Source organism: Alexandromys fortis, unplaced genomic scaffold (assembly GCF_014885135.2).
Source record: "Alexandromys fortis isolate MF-2015 unplaced genomic scaffold, M_Fortis_MF-2015_v1.1 scaffold_8_9099976_23576923, whole genome shotgun sequence".
Lineage (NCBI taxonomy): Eukaryota > Metazoa > Chordata > Mammalia > Rodentia > Cricetidae > Alexandromys > Alexandromys fortis.
In genome coordinates this window covers 9324719-9349281 of record NW_026067899.1, presented here as the reverse complement: position 1 = coordinate 9349281, position 24563 = coordinate 9324719, and the positions used below count along the sequence as shown (strand labels likewise).

General features: G+C 33.6%; 1 protein-coding gene across 3 annotated transcripts in view; it reads left to right on the top strand.

The window, feature by feature from the left end:
* The window catches only part of Slc4a10 (solute carrier family 4 member 10), a 204074-nt gene that overhangs the window by 91457 nt on the left and 88054 nt on the right, over positions 1–24563 (top strand). For all 3 annotated transcript variants that reach the window (XM_050122411.1, XM_050122405.1, XM_050122421.1), the window contains exons 3-6: positions 4100–4246; positions 10006–10144; positions 16736–16896; positions 21317–21505. In XM_050122411.1, the coding sequence (XP_049978368.1) occupies positions 4100–4246; positions 10006–10144; positions 16736–16896; positions 21317–21505 (636 nt within the window). The remainder of the gene's footprint in view (positions 1–4099; positions 4247–10005; positions 10145–16735; positions 16897–21316; positions 21506–24563) is intronic.

Here is a 24563-nt window from a genome sequence, read left to right as displayed (position 1 = left end):
TCCTAAACTAGCTGACTCCTACAGCTGTAGTCAACAAAAGCTGACTAGTTATTCCTCAGCCTCGCACATGATCTCATCATTTGCTCTCCTGATTTGAACATGCTTGCATGGTGGCTGGAATTCTCAAAAGCAATAGAAAATAAAAACCTGTAAGTATTGTCCTCAGAACTAGGACCTACCATCAGGTTGTTGAGAGCCACCAAGAGTCTTGGAAATACCCTGTGATATTTGGCTAATGACTAAGCAAGATGTAACTCATTCCTGGCCCTGGAACTTTTACTTGGTGTCATAATATGTCTAATTGAGGCATTGTCTCCTGCATTATATACTGACTCCATATAATTACTTTCATATATTTATATTTTAGGATGCTTCTCCTTTTAGGTTTCCATAGGTTTTTTCAAAAGGCCTTTGGTGAAGTTGTCTTTCCCCATCCTCCTTCCCTTACCCTGCTTTCCTATCCACTCCCTATTCAATCCTCCTCTTCTAGTTTCCTCTTTATCCGACACTCTATTCCACTTCCACTCCTTGTGAGATCCTCTCCTCCTCTTTGGTCCCTTAATAGGTACTTAACCTCTGTGGCTATTTGGATTATAGCACATATATTGAAAGTATAAAAGCTAACATGCAGTATTTGTCTTTTGGGGTCTGGGTTACCCTACTCAGGATGATTATTCCTAATTTCACTCATTTACTTGCAAATTTTATACTTTAACTTTTTAACAGTTGAGCAATAATTTTATTGTTTAAATATATAATGTTTTCATTATCTAGTCATTAGTTGGTGGGCCTTTAGTCTATTTTCAATCTCTGGATATTATGAATAGAAGAGCAATGAAAATGAATGAGCAACTATTACCTTAACAGGCTTTAGAGTCCTTTGGGTATATGTACAAGAGTTATATAGCCATATTATGCCACAATACCTTTTAAACTAGATGGAGGTCTTGGCTATGCCTCTTTTGATCAACAACGGTGAGGCTTTCAAGATTTCTACTTTCTACCTAGTATAGTCATTAATGAGGTTTTTCTTTGTAATGAATACAAATATGGAACAAGAGCAGGTAAATGTGACCGGTACTCATTTAATGCTTTCTTTTTCTTTTAGCAAAACAAAACATGTAGCAGTCTAATTATATCTCCTTGCTGTATGCACACATGAATTCATATTGAATTTCTTCTTTTTCCCTATTATTTTCCTCAACAAAAACTTTCTGTTGCATTAGAAATTTTTGATAAATTAAAATAAACAATGTCTTGTGTTTTTAGACACTTTTAGAGTCTACATTTTGTTAAAATCACATGCTTACTCAGCTTAATATATGTACTTGACTATTCCCTGTAATTGACATATCTAAATAGTTATAGCAACCCAGTAATTATGTACCAGCTGTGTGGTATAGTCATTTCACAGATAAAACCCAATTCTCTTCGTGAGCACATGGTTTGACTTCCTTCAGGACAGACAAAGACATATTGTTATTAACATTAGCCACCAAATGTATCTCTTTCTTTGTTGTGCAACATAAACATTATACATGCTGCAGCCACCTCTACATCAAGAACTGCTTTAGTGATGCTGTTGTTCTATAATTAAAATATTTACAATTTTGATTCTTTACAACACAATAGTATCAACATAATTTAAGTGTCAAACCAAGGTTTAATATGGTTTGTTCACAGAGGTAATATTGTTTTTATTAAGTCATTGTTTTGTTCTATGGGAAAAAGTGTATTTTCTCTTTGCTGACACACATATTAAAAAAATAAGTTCTGATCTTTAGGGGAGATATTTATCCCAGTCCACAACTGTTTTTTATTTGCATCTATTATTCTCAGAATTCATTGTAAGTTCTATGGAGATTTCTCTGGTATCGAGCTTTTCATTTAACAAAGACTTAATGAAGGAAGGATTTGGATTAAGTTTCCAAAGACTTCTTGAAGAAAACTCTCAGGCACAATTTGGCAAGAAATTGAGTAGAGTGATCACATTTTTAGCTTTCAGTCTAAATTACAGGGATGATTGGGTTTTGATATGCAAATAATATATTTATTTATTTATTTTTATGAAACATTTTTTAATTTGATCATATTTTTACACTTCCCCAAATTCTCCCAAATCCTCTCTACCCACCCAATTTCATCCTTTTTCTTTCTCCAAACAAATATAAAACAAAAACAAAGATCAAAAAATCCAAAACCAAACAAAAAACAAGAGAGAGAGATACAGAGAGAGAGACAGAGAGAGAGACAGAGACAGAGACAGAGAGAAAGTTTTAGAGAGTTTGTTTTGTGTTGTCTACCTACTTCTGGGCATGTAGCCTGCCCTGGTGTAGATGGTATACCTGGTAATAGTCCATGAGAGAAAATTGGAAAATTTGTTTACCCTTTCTTAGCAGGAATCAATTGCAAAAAGCATTCTATTTAGGTTGACTGTTTTCAAATTCCTGAAATTTAACATTACCATAAGAATTTTAGTTAGGGTTCTCTCTGTGTGTTAGTTAGATAGGAGTGCCATTACAAGATGTCACAGGATGGCTTAAGACAACAGAATTTAATTTTCTTATAATTCTAGATGTAGGGCTCCTATGGCAGGGGTAGGTAGCAGTCTCTCATATTCTTCTGTGTGTCCCTACTTAGAAAGCAACTGATGTTTTAATCTCTCCTCTTTCAGAATGCTGATTGCATCTGGGTTACTTTATAACATTGTCTTACTTTGATTGCCTCTGTGAATGCCAAGGTTCCAAATTTGTCACAATCAGTGTTGAATATTTAACATTTGAGGTTTTGGAGGAGATAAATAGCCCCAGGAATTGGTATTACGGCATATGTACTATTTTGTGCTTGAGGAAAGTTTTAGAGTTTAGAGTTTAAGAAAATATAAGTATTTTCTTAAGGGAGTCAAACAATATAATTTTGTAAGTTATGCTTTACTTATACATATTTTCTCTTAATTGCTTATTTTTTGAAAATAAATTTCTTTATTCCGATTCAGTGACATGTATAGCTGTGAACAAAGTTACTATAGCTATTTATGTGCAAGTTTTTCTTTGTACATAATTATTAAGACATTTAGGTAAAATCTAATGAACTAATTTGATATTTAAAGTAAATTCTAGATATGTAGGCTATTCAGATTACAGTATAGACACAATGGTTATTTAGAATGTAATCTAGAATAAGACCTTAAAACTTCCAAAATAATTGCCTCAGTATTGATGCTATACCAAAATGTAACAATCAAAGGGGGAAATAGATGTTCTAATAATCTTGCTGAAATTTGATGAGAGTCCAAAACAAGACAGTACCCGTTGGGATAGTGAAGAGAATCTGAGATGAATGGATAGATGGTATATTCATTAAGATAGATGATAATTCATACCTGAGCAAAAGAAAAACATGAGTTTCATAGACTTGTTGAAGATGAAATGTCTCTGAGAAGATTGTTTTAGTGGCAATGTCTGGTGGGTAAGATAATCTGTAGATTGTGAGTTCAAGAGAGAAGGCTGACATCAAGGTGTATGTCTTAGCGCTTATAGTGCACACACACACATGCAAGGATAGACAATGTCATCCCCAGCTTTCAGTGAGTAAATAAAAGAGGAGTCAACAAAGGAAATAATATGAATGAAATGAAACACAAAGAAGAAAATGGCTGAAAAAAAATAAAAACATCTTTGTCATTTTGTAGGGACACAATTATAATCTTTTTATTATAAATAGTAGTAGAAAATTTTTAAAATAAAACAAGTAAGTGTAGGGAGAAAGCAGATAATTTTCTAATGAAGAATATAATTATAATTATGGTATGGTGAATAATAACAGATACATTATTAAGACAGTTAATAACAAGAATAGTTGCAAAACTACAGCAAATTGCCTACTATTATTAATTTTACGTTTACATCTGTGGTACACTTAACTAAGTATCTTTTTAAAAACTACGATAAAAGAAATACCAAGCTTACCCTGTAAGTATTCAGAAATAATTTACCATTTTGAATTGGATTTAACTAAGATTCTCTTAACAAGGAGATCATCATCTTCTGTGTTCTGAATTACTGAGAGGTTTAATTCATGTACTTGTTTTGTAATGAAGGTCATCGAACATTATTTATTGGAGTTCATGTGCCCCTGGGTGGAAGAAAAAGTCACCGTCGTCACAGGCATCGTGGTCATAAGCACAGGAAGAGGGACAGAGAGAGAGATTCAGGACTAGAGGACGGACGAGAGTCACCTTCTTTCGGTAAGCCTCATTCTCTTTGTTTTAATAATTATTCCCCCAGTGCAGAAGCCACTGTGTTTCTATGCTACCTATTCTTTTCTCCCAAACTGTTTTAGTATCTTTACTGAGGCTTATACTTAAGATCTGCTTCTTTAGGGACAACACAAGTTCATGGGCAGTCTCTAAACAATATAACTCCTTACATATAACATTTATCAAATCTCTTTAGCAGGATCAATCATTTGCCTTTAATACTATTCTACAATGGATAAAATCAAATACTCAGTCACTTTTTGAGAATGATACCATGCTCTAAACACCATCACACTCAATTGGAGACTTGATATTCTGTACAGTGAGGACATATAATAAATATTTCTATACTAAAAGAAAGCCTCAAAGAAAGAAAACCATCCCACAATCCCAGAGGATCTAGAAAACAATGAGAGAAATACATAGATCTAATCTACAAGGGTAGTAGAAAAAGACAAAATCTCCTGAGTAAATTGGGAGCATGGGCACCTTGGGAGAGGGCTGAAGGGGAGGGGAAAGGCAGGGAGGGGAGCAGAGAAAAATGTAGAGCTCAATAAAATTTAAAAAAAAAAATTTTTCAAGGCAAATCATTTTCTTACTTGCAAGTAGTCAGAGAAAACATTAGAAGATATTACTGCAAGTGCCTCAGGATTGTTCAGAATTTACTTTCCACTGGCACGTAGGATAAGTAGGAAGAACTCCAAGGTGCATGAGGATTATCTGCTGCGAATCTGGATATTTCGTGTTGCTTGTTGTAGTGTTGTACGGATCAGTGAAACAGGATAATGTGAGCTAGAATTTCTAGGTCAATCATCAATTTAACAATGTCTTTGAAGATGTGATTGAAGTTTGTCGCTCTTTAGAATTCTCTCACTCCAGTACATGCTCCACACCTTCAGATGTAATGCTACTTGTTATCTGCCTTCTGGGTTTTAATAACCTGGCTATTTTTAAAGGAAAGGCCTTCTAAAAGTGAGCATTCTTAGGACACAGACAAGTGATAGCTGCTTTAGGTTCACCAGAACCAAGAGCTGGAATGTGATTTCTTGGTGAGTTCAAAAGTGATTGTGTAATAGTGACAATGAGAATGTTTAATAAAATATTTTCTAACAGCAAATAAGGTTACATCACTAATTTTTAAGCAGTTTTAGGTGTATGTATATATGTGTTCATGTATATATACGTGTTTGTGTGTGTAACATACATGTGTGTGTGCATCCTTATTTTTCTGAGACAGGGCCTCTTAGTGAGCTTGGGGTTAACTGGTTTGTAGAAGGCCTGGACACTGACCACCGGGGCTCCTCTCAGCATCCCTGTGGTGCTGGGGTTATTGACTTGTGCTGTCAGGCCTGGCTTATGTGACTGCTAGGGATCTGAACTCAAGTTGCCGTGCTTGCTCAACAAGCACTTTACTGACCACTCCATCTCTGTCCCTTCCTTTAGATACTATAGTTAACAAATAGAGTTTTTATAAAAATGTGATCTAAATAGGTAATACTCCTTTCTTCTCTAGCAAATGGGGATGTTCAATTTTTCGTTGTTAGTTTTAGTGTCATTCTTACTATCTTTGTATAATTTAAAGTTCTGTTTTTAAGTAAGACTATTAATGAGTATTTTAGAATGACCAGTTTGAAAAGTGATTTTTCTCCTTTAGCCTCTCAAAGAATGTGACAAGAAGATTAAGAGGATTATGTCAGTTACCGCTGGTTAATCTATAAGCAGTAGAAATAAGTTTGAAAAAAATAAATTCTATTATCCAGTTATTTAAAATATGGTACACAAAGATACTGTATATAATAACACCATTTTGGGATTAGTCAGAGGACTTTTCTAGGTTTAGATGGCCAGTTGAATGCACACTTCAGGATAAATGGAGGAGATATAGAAAACCTGAATGCAAAGAGATATTTTTTGATAAGTTATAGTTTTTTGCTTTTATTTTAACTCCTAATTTGGTGATAGATAATAACAAAATGTTTTGATTTTTTTTATTTTTCTATAGTATACTAGCAGTATTCACAGGCACTAAGACATAGATTAACACTTGCCCAACTCCCTGAACTATGACTCAGAAACACCCAATTAACAACCAACTTCCTGACCCCAGAATCCTCTCTGCATTTTCCAGATCACTACTCTTATTTCTTTAGGAGAATCTCTCCTTCTTCCTAAATGGAGTATTTTTCCAGTTCTTTAATTTATATAAAGAAGATCCTTCAGCAGGCCCTTGTTCAATATTCTTTTTATATGACTAATGTTTTTTTTTTTTAAATATTTATTTATTGTGTATACAGTGTTCAGCCTCCTTGTATGCCTACAGGCCAGAAGAGGGCACCAGACCCCATTACAGATGGTTGTGAGCCACCATGTGGTTGCTGGGAATTGAACTCAGGATCTTTGGAAGAGCAGGCAGTGCTCTTAACCTCTGAGCCATCTCTCCAGCCCCATGACTAATGTTTTTGATATAGCTTTATTTTATTTATTTTCATTATTATGTAGTAAAAATGTACTTTTGTATATTAAGCATCTTACTCTTGATAGAAATTTAAAGTGTTGGAGCAACTATGGATAAAATCATGTGGATACTTCTATTTATGTCTGTCAGTTCACATTTTTTATTCATGAGTCAGATTGGTCGTTGCAGCACTATGGAATGTGTATTTTTCAACGTTAGCAGGTAATACCAAATACTTTCTCTTAACTGGGTATGTGTTTACACTCCGACTAACAAAGCATGAGTACTTATTTCACTTTACTCTTTCAATTAAGAGTTGATAGTGCTGCTGTGTTAATATGAAATATTCTAGAAATATGAATAATAGCACCTCATTGCTTTAATTTACTTTTCTTTGCCAACAATTGAATTGGGAAAATGCAATTGCTTCTTGATAGCTTGCTTTGTGAAGTGACTATCAAAGTTACATGTTTACAATTAGATTTTTTTCTTACTGATATGTTGAACTTTGTATATTAGGAACATAATTACTTTGTTGATTTTTCATGACCCAAATAACTTCTAATAATTAGGATTAATATTTTATTTATTTTGTTATGATGTCTCCCTATTAATCTCTAATTTTATTAATTTAGATTTCCCTCTCCATCTTCTAGTTAATTTGGCTAATTGTTTGCCAATCTTGTTGAAATTTTTAAAAGAATCAACTCTCATAGACCATTTTAGTTTTTGTTGTTGTTGTTGTGTTTTATTCTGTTTGTTACTATTTCATTGATTTCAGTCCTGATTTTTTTTCATGCTTGTTTCTTGATTATTTCTCTCTTGGGAATTATTTCATGCAGTTCTAATGAAATATCTACAATTTTATGTAGCCACTTGGTATGAACTTCCCTCTTAGAACTGCCTTCATTATGTCCCATAGGTTTGGGCATGTTGTGTTTTCAGTTTCATTCAATTCTAAAAGTTTTAAAATTTATTTCTTTATTTCTGTTTTGGCGTATATTTTATTCAGTAGTAGCTCTTCATTTTCCACAAGTTTGTATCCTTTCTTTTATTTCTATTGTTGATATCCAGCTTAATCCTTGGTGGTCAGATAAGATGCAGAGTGTCATTTTACAACTGAGACTTACTTTGTGTCCAAGTATGTGGTAAGTTTTGGAGGAAGTTTCACAAACTTCCTAGAAGAGAGTATATTCTTTTGTGTTTGGATAAAATACATGTGTGGAGGTCTATTTTATTTATGATGTTATTTCACTGCAGAATTTCTGTTTATTTTTTGTCTGGGTGACTCATCTATTGGTGAGTGGGGTATTGAAATATCCCCTTATCATTGTGTGAGTGTGGATATGTATTTTAGCTCCAATAGTTTTTCTTTTATTAATTTTTGAGCCCTTGCATTTGGTTCATAAATTTTTAGAAGTGCATTCTCCTCTTGGTGGATTTTTTTCTTTTATAAGTGCCTAATGTCTTTCCATTGCACTTCTGTTCAGTCTTAGTTTGAGGCATGTTTAATTACATACTAAGATGACTGAACCTACTTGTTTCTTGGGTCCATTTGCTTGGAATAACTTTCTCCATTCTTTTATTCTAAGTTGATTTATATCCTTGATTGTGAGGTATGTTTTTTAGGATGCAGCAGAGAGTTAGATCCCATTTTCCAATTCAATCTCTTAGTCTGTGTCTTTTCATTGTGGAATTGAAACTATTAGTACTGAGAGATATCAATGAGCAGTGTTTATTGATTCCTATTATTTTTTTGATATGCTGTGACTTTTGCCTTCTTTTGATTTACTGTTCTGGGATTATGTATTCTTTGTGTCTCAACACTTGTGATTTTGTTTAATCTGTTATTGAGACTTACCTCTGAGGTTGCTGTTTGACATCTTATATTTTTTGTGACCAGTCTTATTTCAATTTGGATTTACTTTAGTGATTCTATTATTTCTTCGTTAAATTCTAATTTTGAATCTTGAATTGTTTTCATTATTTCACTCATTAAAACATTAATTCATAGCCTCTTTTAGGTCATAATTCATATTCATAATAGCTATTTTGAAGTCTTTGTCATGATTTAGTTATTCTGCACTTCTCAGGACCTACTACAATAGGTAGCACCGGGTAGAGGGATATTGTCGTGACTCTTCACACTTGTGTTTTTGCACTGGTGTCTAGGCATCTAGAGTAAGGATGTTTGAGATGTCTCTTGATGTTACTTTCTCATATTTTCTTTTGTTTGGTGGATAGTCCAGTCTTTTGTTGTTGTTGCTAGTCTCTGGATCCTAGACAAGTGTAGTAACTGTTGGGTCCTTGATAGTTTTTGAGTTCTAGTCCACTGCAGCCACTTGGGGGATCCTGGAAGAAAATGTTGGTGTGTATTGGTGGCTAACACAAAGAAATGGAGATGGACTAGAAGAGAAGGATAAGAAGGTGTTTTGGAAAGAGCTAAACTTGGTCCCCACCAAGAAGCAGAGTATGAAGTACTCAAGAAGTAGAAGTATGGTGGCAGGAGGGGCTCCTAGAGGCAGGAGGATGAAGGATAAATCTGTAGAAACAAAAATGAAGGGGGTAGGAGGAACCCGGAATTTATGTTTTAATTTCCTTATTGGCATATCTTCATATCTTCATAAAAGAATACTCAGAGGATATTAGTCTTTAGGAAAATTTCTCTGTGTTGTCAATTTTACTTCCACTGCATATTTTAGTAAATATAAACACAGATTCTTGATCTTACTTATGCTATATATCTAGTTCATACTTCTTTGTTATATTTTGCTATAAACATATTTTATAAAACTGTTGACTGAAGATTATATTATAGTAGCCTATGATTTCAGAAACTACCACAAAATCAATAAATACCAATATTTTAAGGAGAAAATTAATTTATATTTACTTAATATTAAGTAAGAAAATTTTTCTTTTTGGTAGGATATATATTATATAATATTTTGTACTACTTTATAAAGTGTCTAATTCCAATAGATAAAAAACAGGTATTGGATAACACATGTTAACTGTCTATTGGAACAAAACTCAAATCCTTTTTAATCATATCAAAGTACTGTTGAATGGTCATGAAAAGAATTTAGTGAATAGAGCATAAAACCCCAAAAACAATTTTTATCTTAAAAGAATTAAAAGCCAGAGAGAAGAAGTTATTTGTTATTTTGAACTCAGTAAATAGTATCCTTTATTAAATAGACTATACTCATTTAGTAAATTGCTATTTTTGAAGCATTTAAACTATGAAGCTATGATAGACATATGTCCTTCTGTATGATTTTCTTCCTAGATACCCCATCACAGCGGGTGCAGTTTATTCTTGGAACTGAGGACGATGACGAGGAGCACATTCCCCATGACCTTTTCACAGAACTGGATGAGATTTGCTGGCGTGAAGGGGAAGATGCCGAATGGAGAGAGACAGCCAGGTAAAGATTGGGGTTGAGACAGAAGGACCTCCCACACCAGAAGTGAAAGAATATAAATTAGGTCATCAGAAGAATAGAGTCCCAGTGCCTCGATTCTGCAAGCGTTTATGAGCTTTGCAGCTTTCTGAACTTGCTCATCTGGCCTGGGCAGATCCTCTCCTGGGTTTTGGGTCAGAGTGACTTCTGAAGGCAGTAATCAAGCAGTGATGCCGAGTAGCTACAGCTGCGGTCTTAAAGATAAACAGTAACAGGACTTGTGTGCTGTCGGGACTACGGTGGAAATCAAGTCATTTGTTTCCATCTCTCAACTGCTGAATTACACTAAAACTGCTGCTATCATTTGATAATTTCACTGTGGAGCTTTTTTTTTGTGATTTTTTATTGTGTATATTTAATGAACACAACAACACACTTATGGTTGTGTATAAATCTTTGCCAGCACATAAAGACAAACGAGTTTGTGTATATAAAATACACAAATAATCATTAAATTACATGTATATTTCTGGAATTCTAATTTATTTTTTTCTTTTTTTAAATTTATTTCTTTATTAATTAATTAAAGATTTCTGTCTCTTCCCCACCCCCGCCTCCCCCCTCCCCCCCCCCCCCCCCCCCCCCTTTCCCCCCCCCTCCCCCAATCAAGTTCCCCTCCCTCGTCAGCCCAAAGAGCAATCCAAACTGCCTAGGCTCCCACAAAACCACTGTGGAGCTTTTTTAAAAATAAAAAGTGAACACGAAAAGAGGCTTTAGTTACACTCTTCAATTTCACGTAGTATTTGGTGAAGAATAAGAATATTTTATCCTGTTTTTCTAGGATAGGAATACATTAAATTGAGTGTTTAATTTTTTTAAATGTCTTCTGAAAATCTTTTTCTATCATTTGTAATTAATATTTTGATAGTGCCATATAATTGATGAATTACTCTAAAAATCATGCATTAAATTTTATGCCTTTAATTAATTTGTGCTCTTTTATACTTAATAATTCTTATTTAATATCATTTATGGAGTATTACATGGAATCTAGGACAGCAGCAGCAAGAACATTAGATCTTGCTTTCACTAATCTCACAGTCTAGTTTAGACACAAAGATTATTTGGAAATGTTGCATGATGAATGCTTTGACTAAGGTATGCAGAGTAATTGGTAAATCCTAGGGATGCCCTTGGTCTACTGCTCTCCAGATCTGTATGTGACTATGACTCACCTGAGGCCTAAATAAAATGTAGATTTTGTATAAATTAGGCATAGAGTCTCAAGTATTTTGTTTTTGTATCAGAAGTATAAATTTATGCAATCTTTTAATTTTCCTCATTGCTATAAACTGAACTTCATACAGTCAATACTGATGGAAATTTAAGTTTTTTTCCAAATAAAATGTACTATAATGATTCATTTCTTTATCAAGCTTCCATTTGATGTGATATAAAATCCTTTAATTTGAGGACCACATTTCTGATGCGAGAACCTTTACTGCAAGAGTAACTGAGAATGGGGTCACACTGGATGGATTGCTGCTAAGTGGACTCATTTTTTTTGTTTTGCTTTGTTTTTCTACTATTTAATTTAATATATTTTGAGATTTTCATTCATGGCTATTGTATTTACATCATACTAATATACTCCCTCTTTCTATTCCAACTCCTCCCATGTAAATACAGCAACATAATTGAGATTTTTTTAATTTTGAGATTATAATATAATTACAACATTTTGTTCTATTATTTCCTCCCTCTATAGCAATGGCTCTCTTCCTTCCTAATGCTATGATCCTTTAATACAATTTCTCATATTGCAGTACACTGTAGTTTTGCTTCTGTTATGAACTGTAATTTAAATATCTGATAGTGATTCCCAAAGGATTGCGATCCACAGGTTGAGAACTTCTCTAAACCCTCCCATATTCCTCTTCTTTCTCTCTTTAAAATTAAGTAATTTTTTTCAGTAATTGTTAATGTATGTATATTTATATGTGTGTGTATACACACATATATCCCTAAATATAACATGCTCAGTCTCTCTATATATAATATATATAATATGTAATTTATATGTAACATTTTATGTGTGTGCATAACATGCATATATGTAAGCACACACATATATGTGTGTTTTCAGGGATGACCATTTGTTATTGAATAACCACTCATTGTATTCTTCCCTGGAAAAGACTATTTCTCTATCATTATTCCTTATTTGCCTGAAGTTATTTGTGTATGGTGTAGGCTTCATGGGCTTTTCCCATTTGACTTTGACATTTCTGTTGGTTTCTGTGTTCAGTTCATGTTTGGTCAGTCATGTTATTGAGACTGTGTGGATATAGCTTCTGATATTACTAGGAGATACAATCTCACAGAAAACTTCCTGATTCTCTGGCTCTTACCACCTTTCCCCCTCCTCTTTCACAACGTTCGCTGAGCCTTAAGTGAACAAGTGTTTTGCCAGTGTATCCCCAGGGACTGTGCTCCACACCTCTGCATTTTGACTAGGTATGTTTTCTGTAGTGGTCTTTATCTGTTGCAAAGAGTTTTCTCGACAAAGTGTAAAGACTACATTTATCGGTGGGTATAAGGACACAGGTTTATATGCTTGTTAGGGACTAGGCTGGTTTAGTAAATCGTGGTTGTCAGTTTTCCTCCAAGATTCCTGACTTCACTAGTACTGAGTAGTTAGCTAAGCTCCCCATAACAGTCATGATTTTCCTCTTGTTTATCAGTTCTAGAGTCCTTTAGAGAGCTGCTGGTCACTGGTAGTGTATGCACTATTACTGTACTGTCAGAGTATTACTGTCTTGTGATTTTCTTTACTTTCAATCTTCATAATAGAAATGAGAATTGAAATTGAAACTTATATTTTTGTCTTGAGTATCTCTTTGTTTTTAGAATTGTTGGAAAGTTTCTACTTTCTAGATCATATAATGGCCCGTTTCTTTGACTCAGAAATCTGCTTATAACTTTCCCAGTTTCAGAAAGCTGGCAAGTGGCAGAAGGAACATTAGAAACGTCTATCACTCTCAGAGTTGAGCAGGCAAGATTTCATCGTGCTCTAATAGAGTGACTTGAATGATGTGCTCATCCGAAATGGCCAGAGTGTGTAGCTCTCTTAAGGAATAAGAGAACTGATCTAGTTAATTATTAGCATTCTCTATTAATACTGGGTAGGATTCATATTTATGGCTGCACTTTTAGAGTCTGAAGCATGTCACAGCTGTTTGAAGTTCATGGAGACATCTGATGAACAATCAGAATAGACATTTAAGAAAAAGGTGCGTGTACTTTGGCTGAGAAGCATCACTTCAAGGAAAACAGAATGTAGCTATTGGAGATTTAAATTCTACTGTGTTTTAAAGTGACAGAAGTAGCTTTGTTTTTGTTGCCTTTGTTCATTTAAAAATAATCTGAGTTAATTTATGAATCCATCTGATTCTTCAAATGCAATATAATTCCGTTAAGTAATTTATATATGCTTTCAACCACTTCTTTCTTTTGGTTGGTATTCTAGGTGGGATTATTAGCTTTCTACTCTAATAGCAAAAATAAAAATATATTTTACCAGCACACTGCAGTTGTCATACACCACACATAGATAATTTATAGATATTACTTTTCCAACCAAAACTTGAACAAAGTTTTAGATTTAGAAGTTAAAGTTTTGAATCTTAACTACTTAATAAATGTTTGTGAAAAACATCTGTTTAGTTAAAACCATGAAAGGCTAATGAAACAGCAAAATTATAATGTCACACTTAAAAATAACGTATGGTGGTATTTATAGACAGTGAGCAAAGCTACCACAGTTGTGCAGTCATGGAGGCAGCAGGCTTCATTCGTGTTTGCCCTTTAAAAATACTTTTTACAAATGAGTCCAGAAGGGGCCAGGTAGGGACTAATACTTATGTCTTTGATATTTAAAGGTAGCACAGAAAAATGCTAGTACATCAAAACAATGTTTGATGCCATGAAGACAATTGATATTCAAGATTAATAAATATTCACATCATGTGGATTTTTCAGTAGAATGTGAAGTGTAAAGATCTTAGGATTAGTACAGCTCTGAAAACATACCTTCCAGTAACATTATACAGACTGAGCAGATTGTAGTCAAGTATTTAGGAATATGTAGGTGTATATATATATATCTTGTCCATCTATGTATGTAACAATAACTAATGAAGAAAAAAGGCCATGATTTGAAAGAGAGCTAGGGGGAATATATGGGAGAGTTGAGAGAGAGGAAAGGAAATGGAGAAATGATGCAATTATATTATAACCTAAAAAAATCTTAAAAGAAAAAAGTAGTGCCATTAAACATTAAGTTTTGATACTTTATTTCTCCTGTAAGATGAACTGTTTTACATGATTTTTACTAATCCTACTTCAACTCTCTTTAAAGTGAATGCTTTGTTTGGAGACATCTTGCTTCCTCCAAAGCCATAATTTTGGAACTGTAGTGCTCCTTTCTATTTGACAGAATCAGAGAATAAAACTTCCTAAATGTTGAGCTGTTGGTGTTACATAACGCATGCCGAATTAATTTCTTTAGAAAACTTCTGTTGCTGAATGGCAAAAGAATTTGCTTTGTGTATTTTAATACACAATACAAGTAGGGCAGATTTTCCCCAATTTAATCCTCAAAGTATTCACGAAACACCTATTTAATGTTAATTATTAGAAGAGAATTCAGTGTGCTAATCATGGGTCAGAACAGATCAAGACACACCAAGGGGATGAAAACAGTTTGCTCAGGGTGTAAATCCCTCACCACCGAGAGAAATGCCATGTATTTGGCCTACAAATTTTATATTTTATTATTTGTATCATCCGTCAAGTTTACTTCATGATCTGAGACTCTTAATTGCTTTGGCTTTCTATTCAAACAAATGTCAGTGGAGTTTATTTGAAATAATTGACCCACTAGGTTATTAATTATAATAAGACATTTTGCAACTTATCATAAACTCAAGAGCTAAAATTCTTGAAACAGGAACTGGGGTGTCCTAATACCTCTTTATCTGCATATTTAAAGGATAAAATTGGATGAAATACAGAAAACAGAAATATATGATATGTATTATTTTTTTAATATAGTCTCCTTAAAACATTCATTTAAATGTCTCTTAATGCTTTTGGCATCATTCTGGAGTTGGCATAAAGTACTGAATCTTGAAAGTATGGTATTTTTAGTAACTTGATATTTGTAGCGTGTATGCTTCTTTTATGGAAAGTGCCTTCTGGCTTCTCCCATAATGTTCACAAACCTATGGTTCCATCAAACCATCCATGCATGTAACTTATATTTGGTCATTTTAGCTACTAAAATGCTTAGAGCTTCCAAGACTCCATTCCCTTCTAACAGAAGCAAGCTCTCAGTTGGAAGTATTTAGTATAAATGAAACAATATAGCACTTGGATTTGTATTTTAAATGCCATTTCAGATACACACACAGATCCATGGACTGAATCAAAAAGCAAGAAGTAGACCACCATGTGTAGCTAATTGGTTTTTGATATTGTACAAAATATATAAAATAAGAAGTAACTATTAATGCTCAAAAGCATGAAAATAAATAGGAAAATGTGACACAGTCTAACAAGTCTAACAAACTCTTTTGGTTACTATCTGCTAATACATTTGATTTTTCTGTCTAGTTTTTCTCATGGAATTTTTATCCATTAAAGTTGAGTCATCTTATTACATAAACAGCAATATAATATCATATAGAAATTTTGTGTATTTTCTTTTGCAAAGAGGAAGGATGGTCAAAGTGATAAGGACAGAGTCATGAATGAAGGAAAAGGAAGAGGAGAGGGAATTTAGGTTAGAGTTCATCAGAAGTGGTTGAATTAACAGGTCCTCTGTTAAGATTAGAGAGCAAGGCCCTAAAGCATTGAGTAGCTGATGCCTGAGTAGTAAAACCATTAACTCCCTTTATTTTTCCTATTTGTCTTGATTACAGATGTTCCTAGATATTAATGAGTATTTCTTTCACACTAAGTAAGTAGTAGTTTCCAAATGGCTCCAGAGTTTTAGCTTCATCCTTGGCAGGGATACCTATGGAATGATATCGAAACTCAATTCTTGGATGTCCAAGCCCTACCACTGATTGTCATGACAATCATAACAAGAATTTTTCCTACACAATACATCTCAAACTGCATAACCATCATGCACATTTCTAGGACAAATTATCTTTCTAAAATACTGAGATTTAAGATTCCCAACTCCAGAAAACACTGCTTATTCTTTCACTTTCTTTCTTAACTACAAAGGTTTCCATAAAGGAAGGTGGCTTCTTTACTAGTCCTACCAAAGTGATCACTAGTAAATTATTATTAGAAATACTTCTGCAGAGCTACAAATATTAATAAAAATTGAACTTTTCTTTGTTTTTAATAATCAATTACAATGAAAATGTTGGTTTAATCAAATCAAAGAAAAGGCAACAGTAAATTTGACTACTTTTATCCTTATTTCCTCAACCCACAGAAACAAGAGATCTTTCTTTTTATAGCCTTTACTTTTCAGTTAAGGATAATTCTTCTACATTGTGGTATTTAATATATTTATTTAACCACCTTTTGGTACAGGTGGTTAAAGTTTGAAGAAGATGTGGAGGATGGAGGAGAGCGGTGGAGCAAGCCCTATGTGGCCACACTTTCCTTGCACAGCTTGTTTGAGCTGAGAAGCTGTGTTCTGAATGGAACTGTGCTACTGGACATGCATGCCAATACTTTAGAAGAAATTGCAGGTGGGGCTTTCGTTTCTTTACTTTATTTAATTCTCATAATTTCAGCTGCTTTTGTTATCCCTTTTCTCATGTCTGTGTAAGGGACATTGAAATAATTTTCTCCTTTCCCTGTATTTGAAATAAAATAAATTGAATATAAGACAAACCTCGCCTCATTTACATATAGTGATTGGTAACAAGAAAATAGTCAACTTCAATATTTTCTACCTTAATAGTTTATTTAGAAAACACACAAACACAGGAGATTAAAAGCTAACTACATATATTGATAGCCAGTGTCAATTTTCTAAAAGCTAAATCATTTTTCTTGAAGGATCCAGATCCTACTACTTTATGGATGTATAAAATCTGTAGAGCTAGTGCTTTCTAGACATTTGTTATATATATTGTTTTTGAGTGGTGGAATATTTTATATCAGTGTTTTTATTTTTCATCAGATTTTGATATGTTTTTAACAGAGTCAGATAATTCCTTAAAGAGATTTTGTTAGACTTAGTAGCAGAAAATCCTATTTGTATCTGGCAGGTCTTTTAAGAATTTCTGGTATAATTAAAGTAGGATTTTCTTTTGGAAGAAGTTAATTTAAAACATATCTATTTCTCTGTGTTTCAGGGAACTCAATAAATCCAAACTTCATCCCTCAAAATATTACTTAACCTTTTCAAATCCAAAAATCTCTAGATATATTTTCCTACCATGATTTATTCTGATGGGGAAATTAATTATGTCAAAATGCTTCCTACTTATATTCATATACATTGTAGGCAATTTGTGGTCTGTGCTAATCTCTTAAAACTCAGAATTATAAAGATTAAAAATGGAAATATTCTCTTTGAAGTGTGAATGCTTTACCCTGATTCTGTCAATGAGAGTTAGAAGGAAATTAAAACCAAGATGAAGTTAGTATCATGGACAAATTATCAGTCATAACTCATTAAAACAACTTTTGCTACTTAAATTTTTCATTGGAGGTTAAATTAATAGCTTACCCCACTGAATGAAAACTAAAGACTGGTATGGGAATCCAGTATTAAAAATCAGGTTCATGCCAGGTGTGATGACGTACAACTTTAATCCTACCCCTTGGGAGGTAAAGACAGAACTATTTGAGTTTGAGGCCAGACTGGCCTTAATAGTAAGTTCTAGACCAGCCAGGGATATATACTATGACCCTGTAAAAAAAAAAAAAACAAAAAAAAAAAGGCACAAACTGTTCATATTATGACAATCCGTAGTCTAGAAAGTTAAGTATTCTATTCCAGTGCTGTTAGAGTTGGCAGCCAAGAAAGATTACCACTTCATATTCCCCGCTCTTACCTCTGTTTTGTTTTTTGAAAGTTAAGGCAATAGGTTTCAGAGTATTTATATGGTAAATTTGAAGAACACAGAGGTTTATAAAGTTTTTGCAAAGAAAACCATGCCTTCTTAGTGTTCTTGGTAATCAGGATGTGAGGTACAGCAATAACCTCACTGGGACTACAAATGCTTCTTCAGGTTTCAAGCATTTTAACACAAGCACTGTAGGTTTTACGATGTTCTCATTTATCTTTTTGCTTCTTGCTTTTTTTCTTAACAAGATCCTGGCATTGGGCTTTGCCAGGTTCTCTATATTGTACATCATTGCCTGCTGAGTTGTGAGGACTTGACTCTTGGCCCAAAGCCATCATGGTTCATTGTTCCTAACTTTTCAAGTAACACTGATAAGTATTAATGTTTGGAAGAGAGCACTGTATGTGATGACTAAATTCTATGCCTGTCTCTGGTGCTCACTCCACAAAGCTTTATTTTCAAGCAAGAAGAGCAACCTTTCCTGTTCACTAATATATTCTGTAATGTCATTGGCTTGTGCCCAAGAGGTATGGCTAAGGAATAAATGAGTATTTGAAAAAAAATATGTTTTACTTTCTTCTCTGTATCTGTTTGAGATAAATCTTATCTCTCATTAATTGCAAAGCTGGAAATTAGGGAAATTTTTTAGTGTGCAAGTAATGTGGCTCAATGGAATTTTAGTAATAATTTTATGAAATGTATGGTTTTAATATGATAACTTTAAGTTATGTTTAGTATACAAGACGGGAGTCATAATATTTTATTTCTGGATCTGCCTTAAAATTGTGTTATATTAGTGTTTTATTAACTTCCTTATAGCTTCTACTATTATATATAAAATACAGATTTTATATACATTTTCTGTCATAGCAAGTTTTCAAAGTAATGTCTTATGTTGACAGTTCTTTAGTTCCTTTATTTTGTTTTAATTCAGAGATGTTATAATTACCGATCTCCGAAGAACTGAAATAAGAATTTGCATTTCATCTTTTAATGCCATGCACTTTTCAGAATTGAATGGGACTTTTAATCACAGTGGATGACTTCCAAATACTCCACACACATAATATTGCCAACTCCCAAATATTCATCTCTAACTTCTTTCCATTGTGAACAGAAAGTGACAGAGCAAACTATACTCTTTGTTTTTAATATGGCCCACGCCCTAGTCTTGTAGGCCTTTTGATCTGAGATTTGGGACATTTCACATGGCTGCAAATGAAAAGGAAAAATCATTTATCATGTAAATTGTATGTAACTCTAATTTCAGTAATCTTTAGAAAGTTTTAATGTAGTTGAAAGGCAGAGTTGGGTAGTTGTGACAGAAATCATTTATCATCTGGCTCATGGCCGCAAAAAACTTGGCTAAATTACTCAGTTCTTGTACAAAATCTATATGAATTTCATCTCCACTGACAGTGATTGCTTCATGTCAGTCATATGCAGAATGTCCATGCCAGGTGAAAATGATCCTTTATAAAGCAAAGTGGCAAAAGCTAATCTGTTTCTTACTGGATATGGACAAGGGTATTTCCTTGTTGCTGCTGGCACCACATTATGCCCATAAAGAGACAAGCTGGTGGCTAAAGTACACACCTATAAGAAGAGGAAAGATACAGAGAATGTAACTGAAATCAGGCTCATTGTGATTTTCCTCTCCTGCAAGCCAATCAGATGAATCAGTTTAACAAAGGTGATTTGCACTTTTTGTTGCTGAGCCTAGTTGATGCTGCTATAACCTGAGTGTGTTAAATCCTTCACAAACTTCAGAGATTTATACCCTGATTAATGGAAATTGCAAAGAAAATCCAATACTGGGAAATTCTTTCCTGATCGTCCTCTATTTGCTGATCAGTGCATGCAGGGCCTTATATTGTTTTTCTGACTGTGACATATGATACATATATTGTTACTTCTCTCTTACAAGTAATTCTGTGATTATTTAGCTTTGTGAGGTCACACAGCTAGAATGTTGTAGAGTGTTCCAAGTCCCTCATCATTGTCCATTTCTATTTAGTACAAAAAGAAAGCTCAGTATTATAAGGGAAAAATTTGCTAATATTTAAAGGTTGCTAATATTAATGGCTGCAATCCACTGAATATGCCAGCAAGAGGCAGTTCTTTAGCATCTGCTTTGAACCTAGAACTTAATTTTTGATTTTTCTGAAGGCAGACTACAGTGAGGTGATATTATTTCACTAAGGAACTTCAAATGCCCATAAAATAAATGTTCATTTATTTATTGGCATTCTCGATGCGATGCATAGAAAATATCAGTGTACTCAGTTTAGTTTTCTGAACTTCTATGTTTTACAGTTATATTTTTTTGTTACCTAACACATTCTAAGGTTACTACTGTAGTTCCTAACCTCACTTTGAGGAATCAAGAAAATTATTCTCCACGAGAAAATCATAGAAAACCCACATTAGAATATGTGTGAAGCCAAGTATGTGGCTACTACCACCTATAATGTGAGTTCCTGGGTGATTCAAAAATATGGAGTATAAGTTTGAAGCTAGACTGGATTGCAAAAAGGGATTTAAATTAGTTACTGTGGTTGGCATTTTCTGTTGTTGGAAGTTGTACACCCAACTTTGTAACTACAGTTAAATGCTAAGTGTATTGGAGCCTTCGCAAATTTCCAGAGGAGCCCAATACCCTATTTAATGGAAATTGTGTATGTGTGAGAGTGTGTATGTGTGTGTATGTATGTGTGTGTGTGTGTGTGTGTGTGTGTGAGAGAGAGAGAGAGAGAGAGAGAGAGAGAGAGAGGAGAGACTATAATGAAATTATTTTCAATCACAGACATATTAATAAGTTTGAGATTATTCTCACTATATCCCTACCAATCAGGACAAATAATGAAAAAATAACTTCCTGTAATAAAATCTAGTATATTTGAAAAAATAAGTATTTAAAAATGAGTGGTTTATAATGAAAATTCATATTTCCATGTAGCAATCCTATAAAAAAATCAACATTTATTCAAAACATCGTACATTGAAGTTGTAGCCTATTTTAGTATGAATAATACTCAGGTGTCTGTTTTTAACAGAAAAACTGTGCTCCTTGTCTCCTCTCCATCTTCAGATATGGTCCTTGACCAACAGGTCAGCTCAGGTCAACTGAATGAAGATGTACGCCACAGAGTCCATGAAGCCCTGATGAAACAGCATCATCACCAGAACCAGAAAAAACTCACCAACAGGATTCCTATTGTCCGATCTTTTGCTGACATTGGCAAGAAACAATCAGAACCAAACTCTATGGATAAAAATGGTAAGTGCTCTTTTATATCTTCTGTATGACCTTGAAGTGTTGAATTGTTTCTAAATATTCAAAACGTTTTATTTGAGAACACTTTATTGAAAGTCATATTGTTTCAGTAGATTTGTGTGTGTGTGTGTGTGTGTGTGTGTGTGTGTGTGTGTGTGTATTTTATATTGATCTTAGTTTCACCATCCTGATGTGGAAATCTTAACAAAGAACTTGTTTCTAGAAAAGTTTCTGAATAAGTAAAATAAACCTTAACTAATACCAACTTACAGAATATAAACAGATAAATAGAACCCATAGCTGAGAAGAGTGACGCAATGGTTCATGTTGTAGCAGTGGCTTCTGATTAAAACAGTAATGATCACAATGTATTTTTGTAGAAAAGGAAGCTTTCCCCCCTCTGGGCCATAGCTAACAGATTTCATTACCAATAATAAAAGGGTCCTGCAGCTCCTGATGTAGCTCCACCTATCTGAAGCCTATTTTCTGCTGTTGAGTTTTCACTGCAGCATCTTAATGTGCAAGGAGCCTCCTCACCATCTTCACACAGCATCACACTTGATCACCATTATTTTCTTGTAACCCTATTTTTTTATGTTGTTTTCTTCTTGGATCTATTTACATTAAGAAATTGCTTCACATTTTCTTATCATAGTTTTGTAAAGGAAAATGAAGTTACCATGAGGTTAACATGAATTTGTTACTCTTCTGTCAGTTGTAATTGAGTTTTATTTCTAAAAGACAAAAATTGATGCCTGGGATGGAGCTGGGTCAGTTGAGTGCTCGCCATGTATTCTCAGTACTCCAAGTTTCATCTGTAGCAGGAGTAAACTGGACATGGTGGTACATACCTATAACCCCTGAATTTAGGTAGAGGCTGGAGAATCTGAAGTTCAAGGTCAGCCTCCAAGTTCATAGAGTGTTAATGATGAGCCTAGTATATGAGATACTGATTTAAAAACCATGTAAAAGGTGAAAATTCTTTCAAATTACCTATTAAAGCTACTGACTTAGGCAAATAGACTACAGTACATGGATTGACAGCACAGAATATTTGTGTGATTTTTTTTTCCAATTTCAAAAGTTTCAGAAATACTTTACAACAAGATGAAGATGAGTTTTCTTTAGAATTTGTATTATGTGGGAGTTTTTATTCTACTGAGTCAAATGTACACAAATCAAATACTTCAATGAACAGGCCAGTTTTGTTTTAGAGTGTCTTGAGGTCATTAAGTACATTAAGTCTCAAGACAATGTTAAATAATAATGAATTATATATTTCTATGAGGGCTGAAATCAATAAAATAGAAACAAAGAAAACATTACAAAGAATCAATGAAACAAAGAGCTGGTTCTTTGAGAAAAATCAGTAAGATAAACAAACCCTTATCCAAACTAGTTAAAAGGCAGAGATAGAACATCCAAATTAACAAATCAGAAATGAAAAGGGAGATATATCAACAGACACCGAGGAATTCCAGAGAATCATTAGGTCATATTACAAAAACCTGTACTCCACAAAATTGGAAAATGTAAAAGAAATGGACAATTTTCTGGATAGTTACCAAAATTAAATCAAGACCAGGTGAAAAATTTAAATAGACCTATAACCTACAAGGAAATAGAAGCAGTCATCAAAAGCCTCCCAACTCAAAACAGCCCAGGGCTGGATGGTTTCAGCACAAAATTCGACCAAAACTTCAAAGAAGAGCTAATACCCATACTCCTAAAAGTGTTCCACATAATAAAAACAGAAGGGACATTGTCAAACTCTTTCTATGAGGCTTTGGTTACCCTGAAACCATACAAAGACTCAACCAAGAAATAGAATTACAGACCAACCTCACTCATGAACATGGATGCAAAAATACTCAATAAATAATGGCAAACCGAATCCAAGAACATATCAAAAAATCATCAACCATGATCAAGCTGGCTTCATCCCAGAGATGCAGAGCTAGTACAACATACGAAAAAAATCTATCAGTGTAATCCATCATATAAACAAACTGAAAGAAGAAACACATGATCATCTAATTAGGTGCTGAAAAAGCATTGAATAAAACCCAACACCCCTTCATGATAAAGGTTTTGGAGAGATTTTAGGGATACAAGGAACATATCTAAACATAATAAAAGCAATATACGGCAAGCCGGTTGCCACCATTAAACTAAATGGATAGAATCTCAAAGTGATTCCACTAAAATCAGGAAAAGTTGCTTTTAAAGTATTTGTCTGAGATTTAGGTGCTATGAGAGAGGTGTATGTTCTGTTAAAAATCTGTGTGTGCAAAGTTCTTTCTTTGCTTTTCAGGAAGATTTTTATCTTACTTTGGTCACTGCTGCCCTTTGGTGTTCTCTTGTTTTGTCTGTTGCCTCAAGTTTCTATATTGACTCCATCTCTTTATGAAAATATATTATCTTCGACTTATTACACATTATAAAACCAACAAAGACAGTTTAAAGTTTGTTTTTTAAACTTCTAATAAAGACAGAAATGAAATATAAAACTGTCTTTAACTGAACGTAAAGCATTGATATTACATAGATGCATATATATTGATGCATATGTGAAGTTCATTAAAAGTGTTTCGAGCTTGCTATGACATATATCAACTTATATTAGAATATTCTATTGACTATTTTGAGGATGTAGAACTCACATTGAGACAAATACTATATTTAAATTAATTCATATTCTAAGTTATAATTTAATTTAAAACATATAATGCATTTTAATGTGAAATTGAAGATTTTATCATCTGAGATACAAATGTAGTGTTTTTTTTAATGGAAACTTGAGGACAATTTTATTAGAGTTTAAGAGAGACAAACTGTAAATTCTGGCAGCTGACAGAGGAGGATTATGGAGAAGAAGAGGGGAAAACCATGCTGTTGATGTTTTTGTTGTTTTTACAGTGCTCATATTTATTTGGTTGGCCAATGTTAAAAATTTTGATAAGCAATGTTAATAATTTTGACAAAAAGTTTAAGATACTAGATTCTAAAAACCTTTATAAAATATCCCATGTTTTAATTAATCCCATGTTTATGTTCCAAG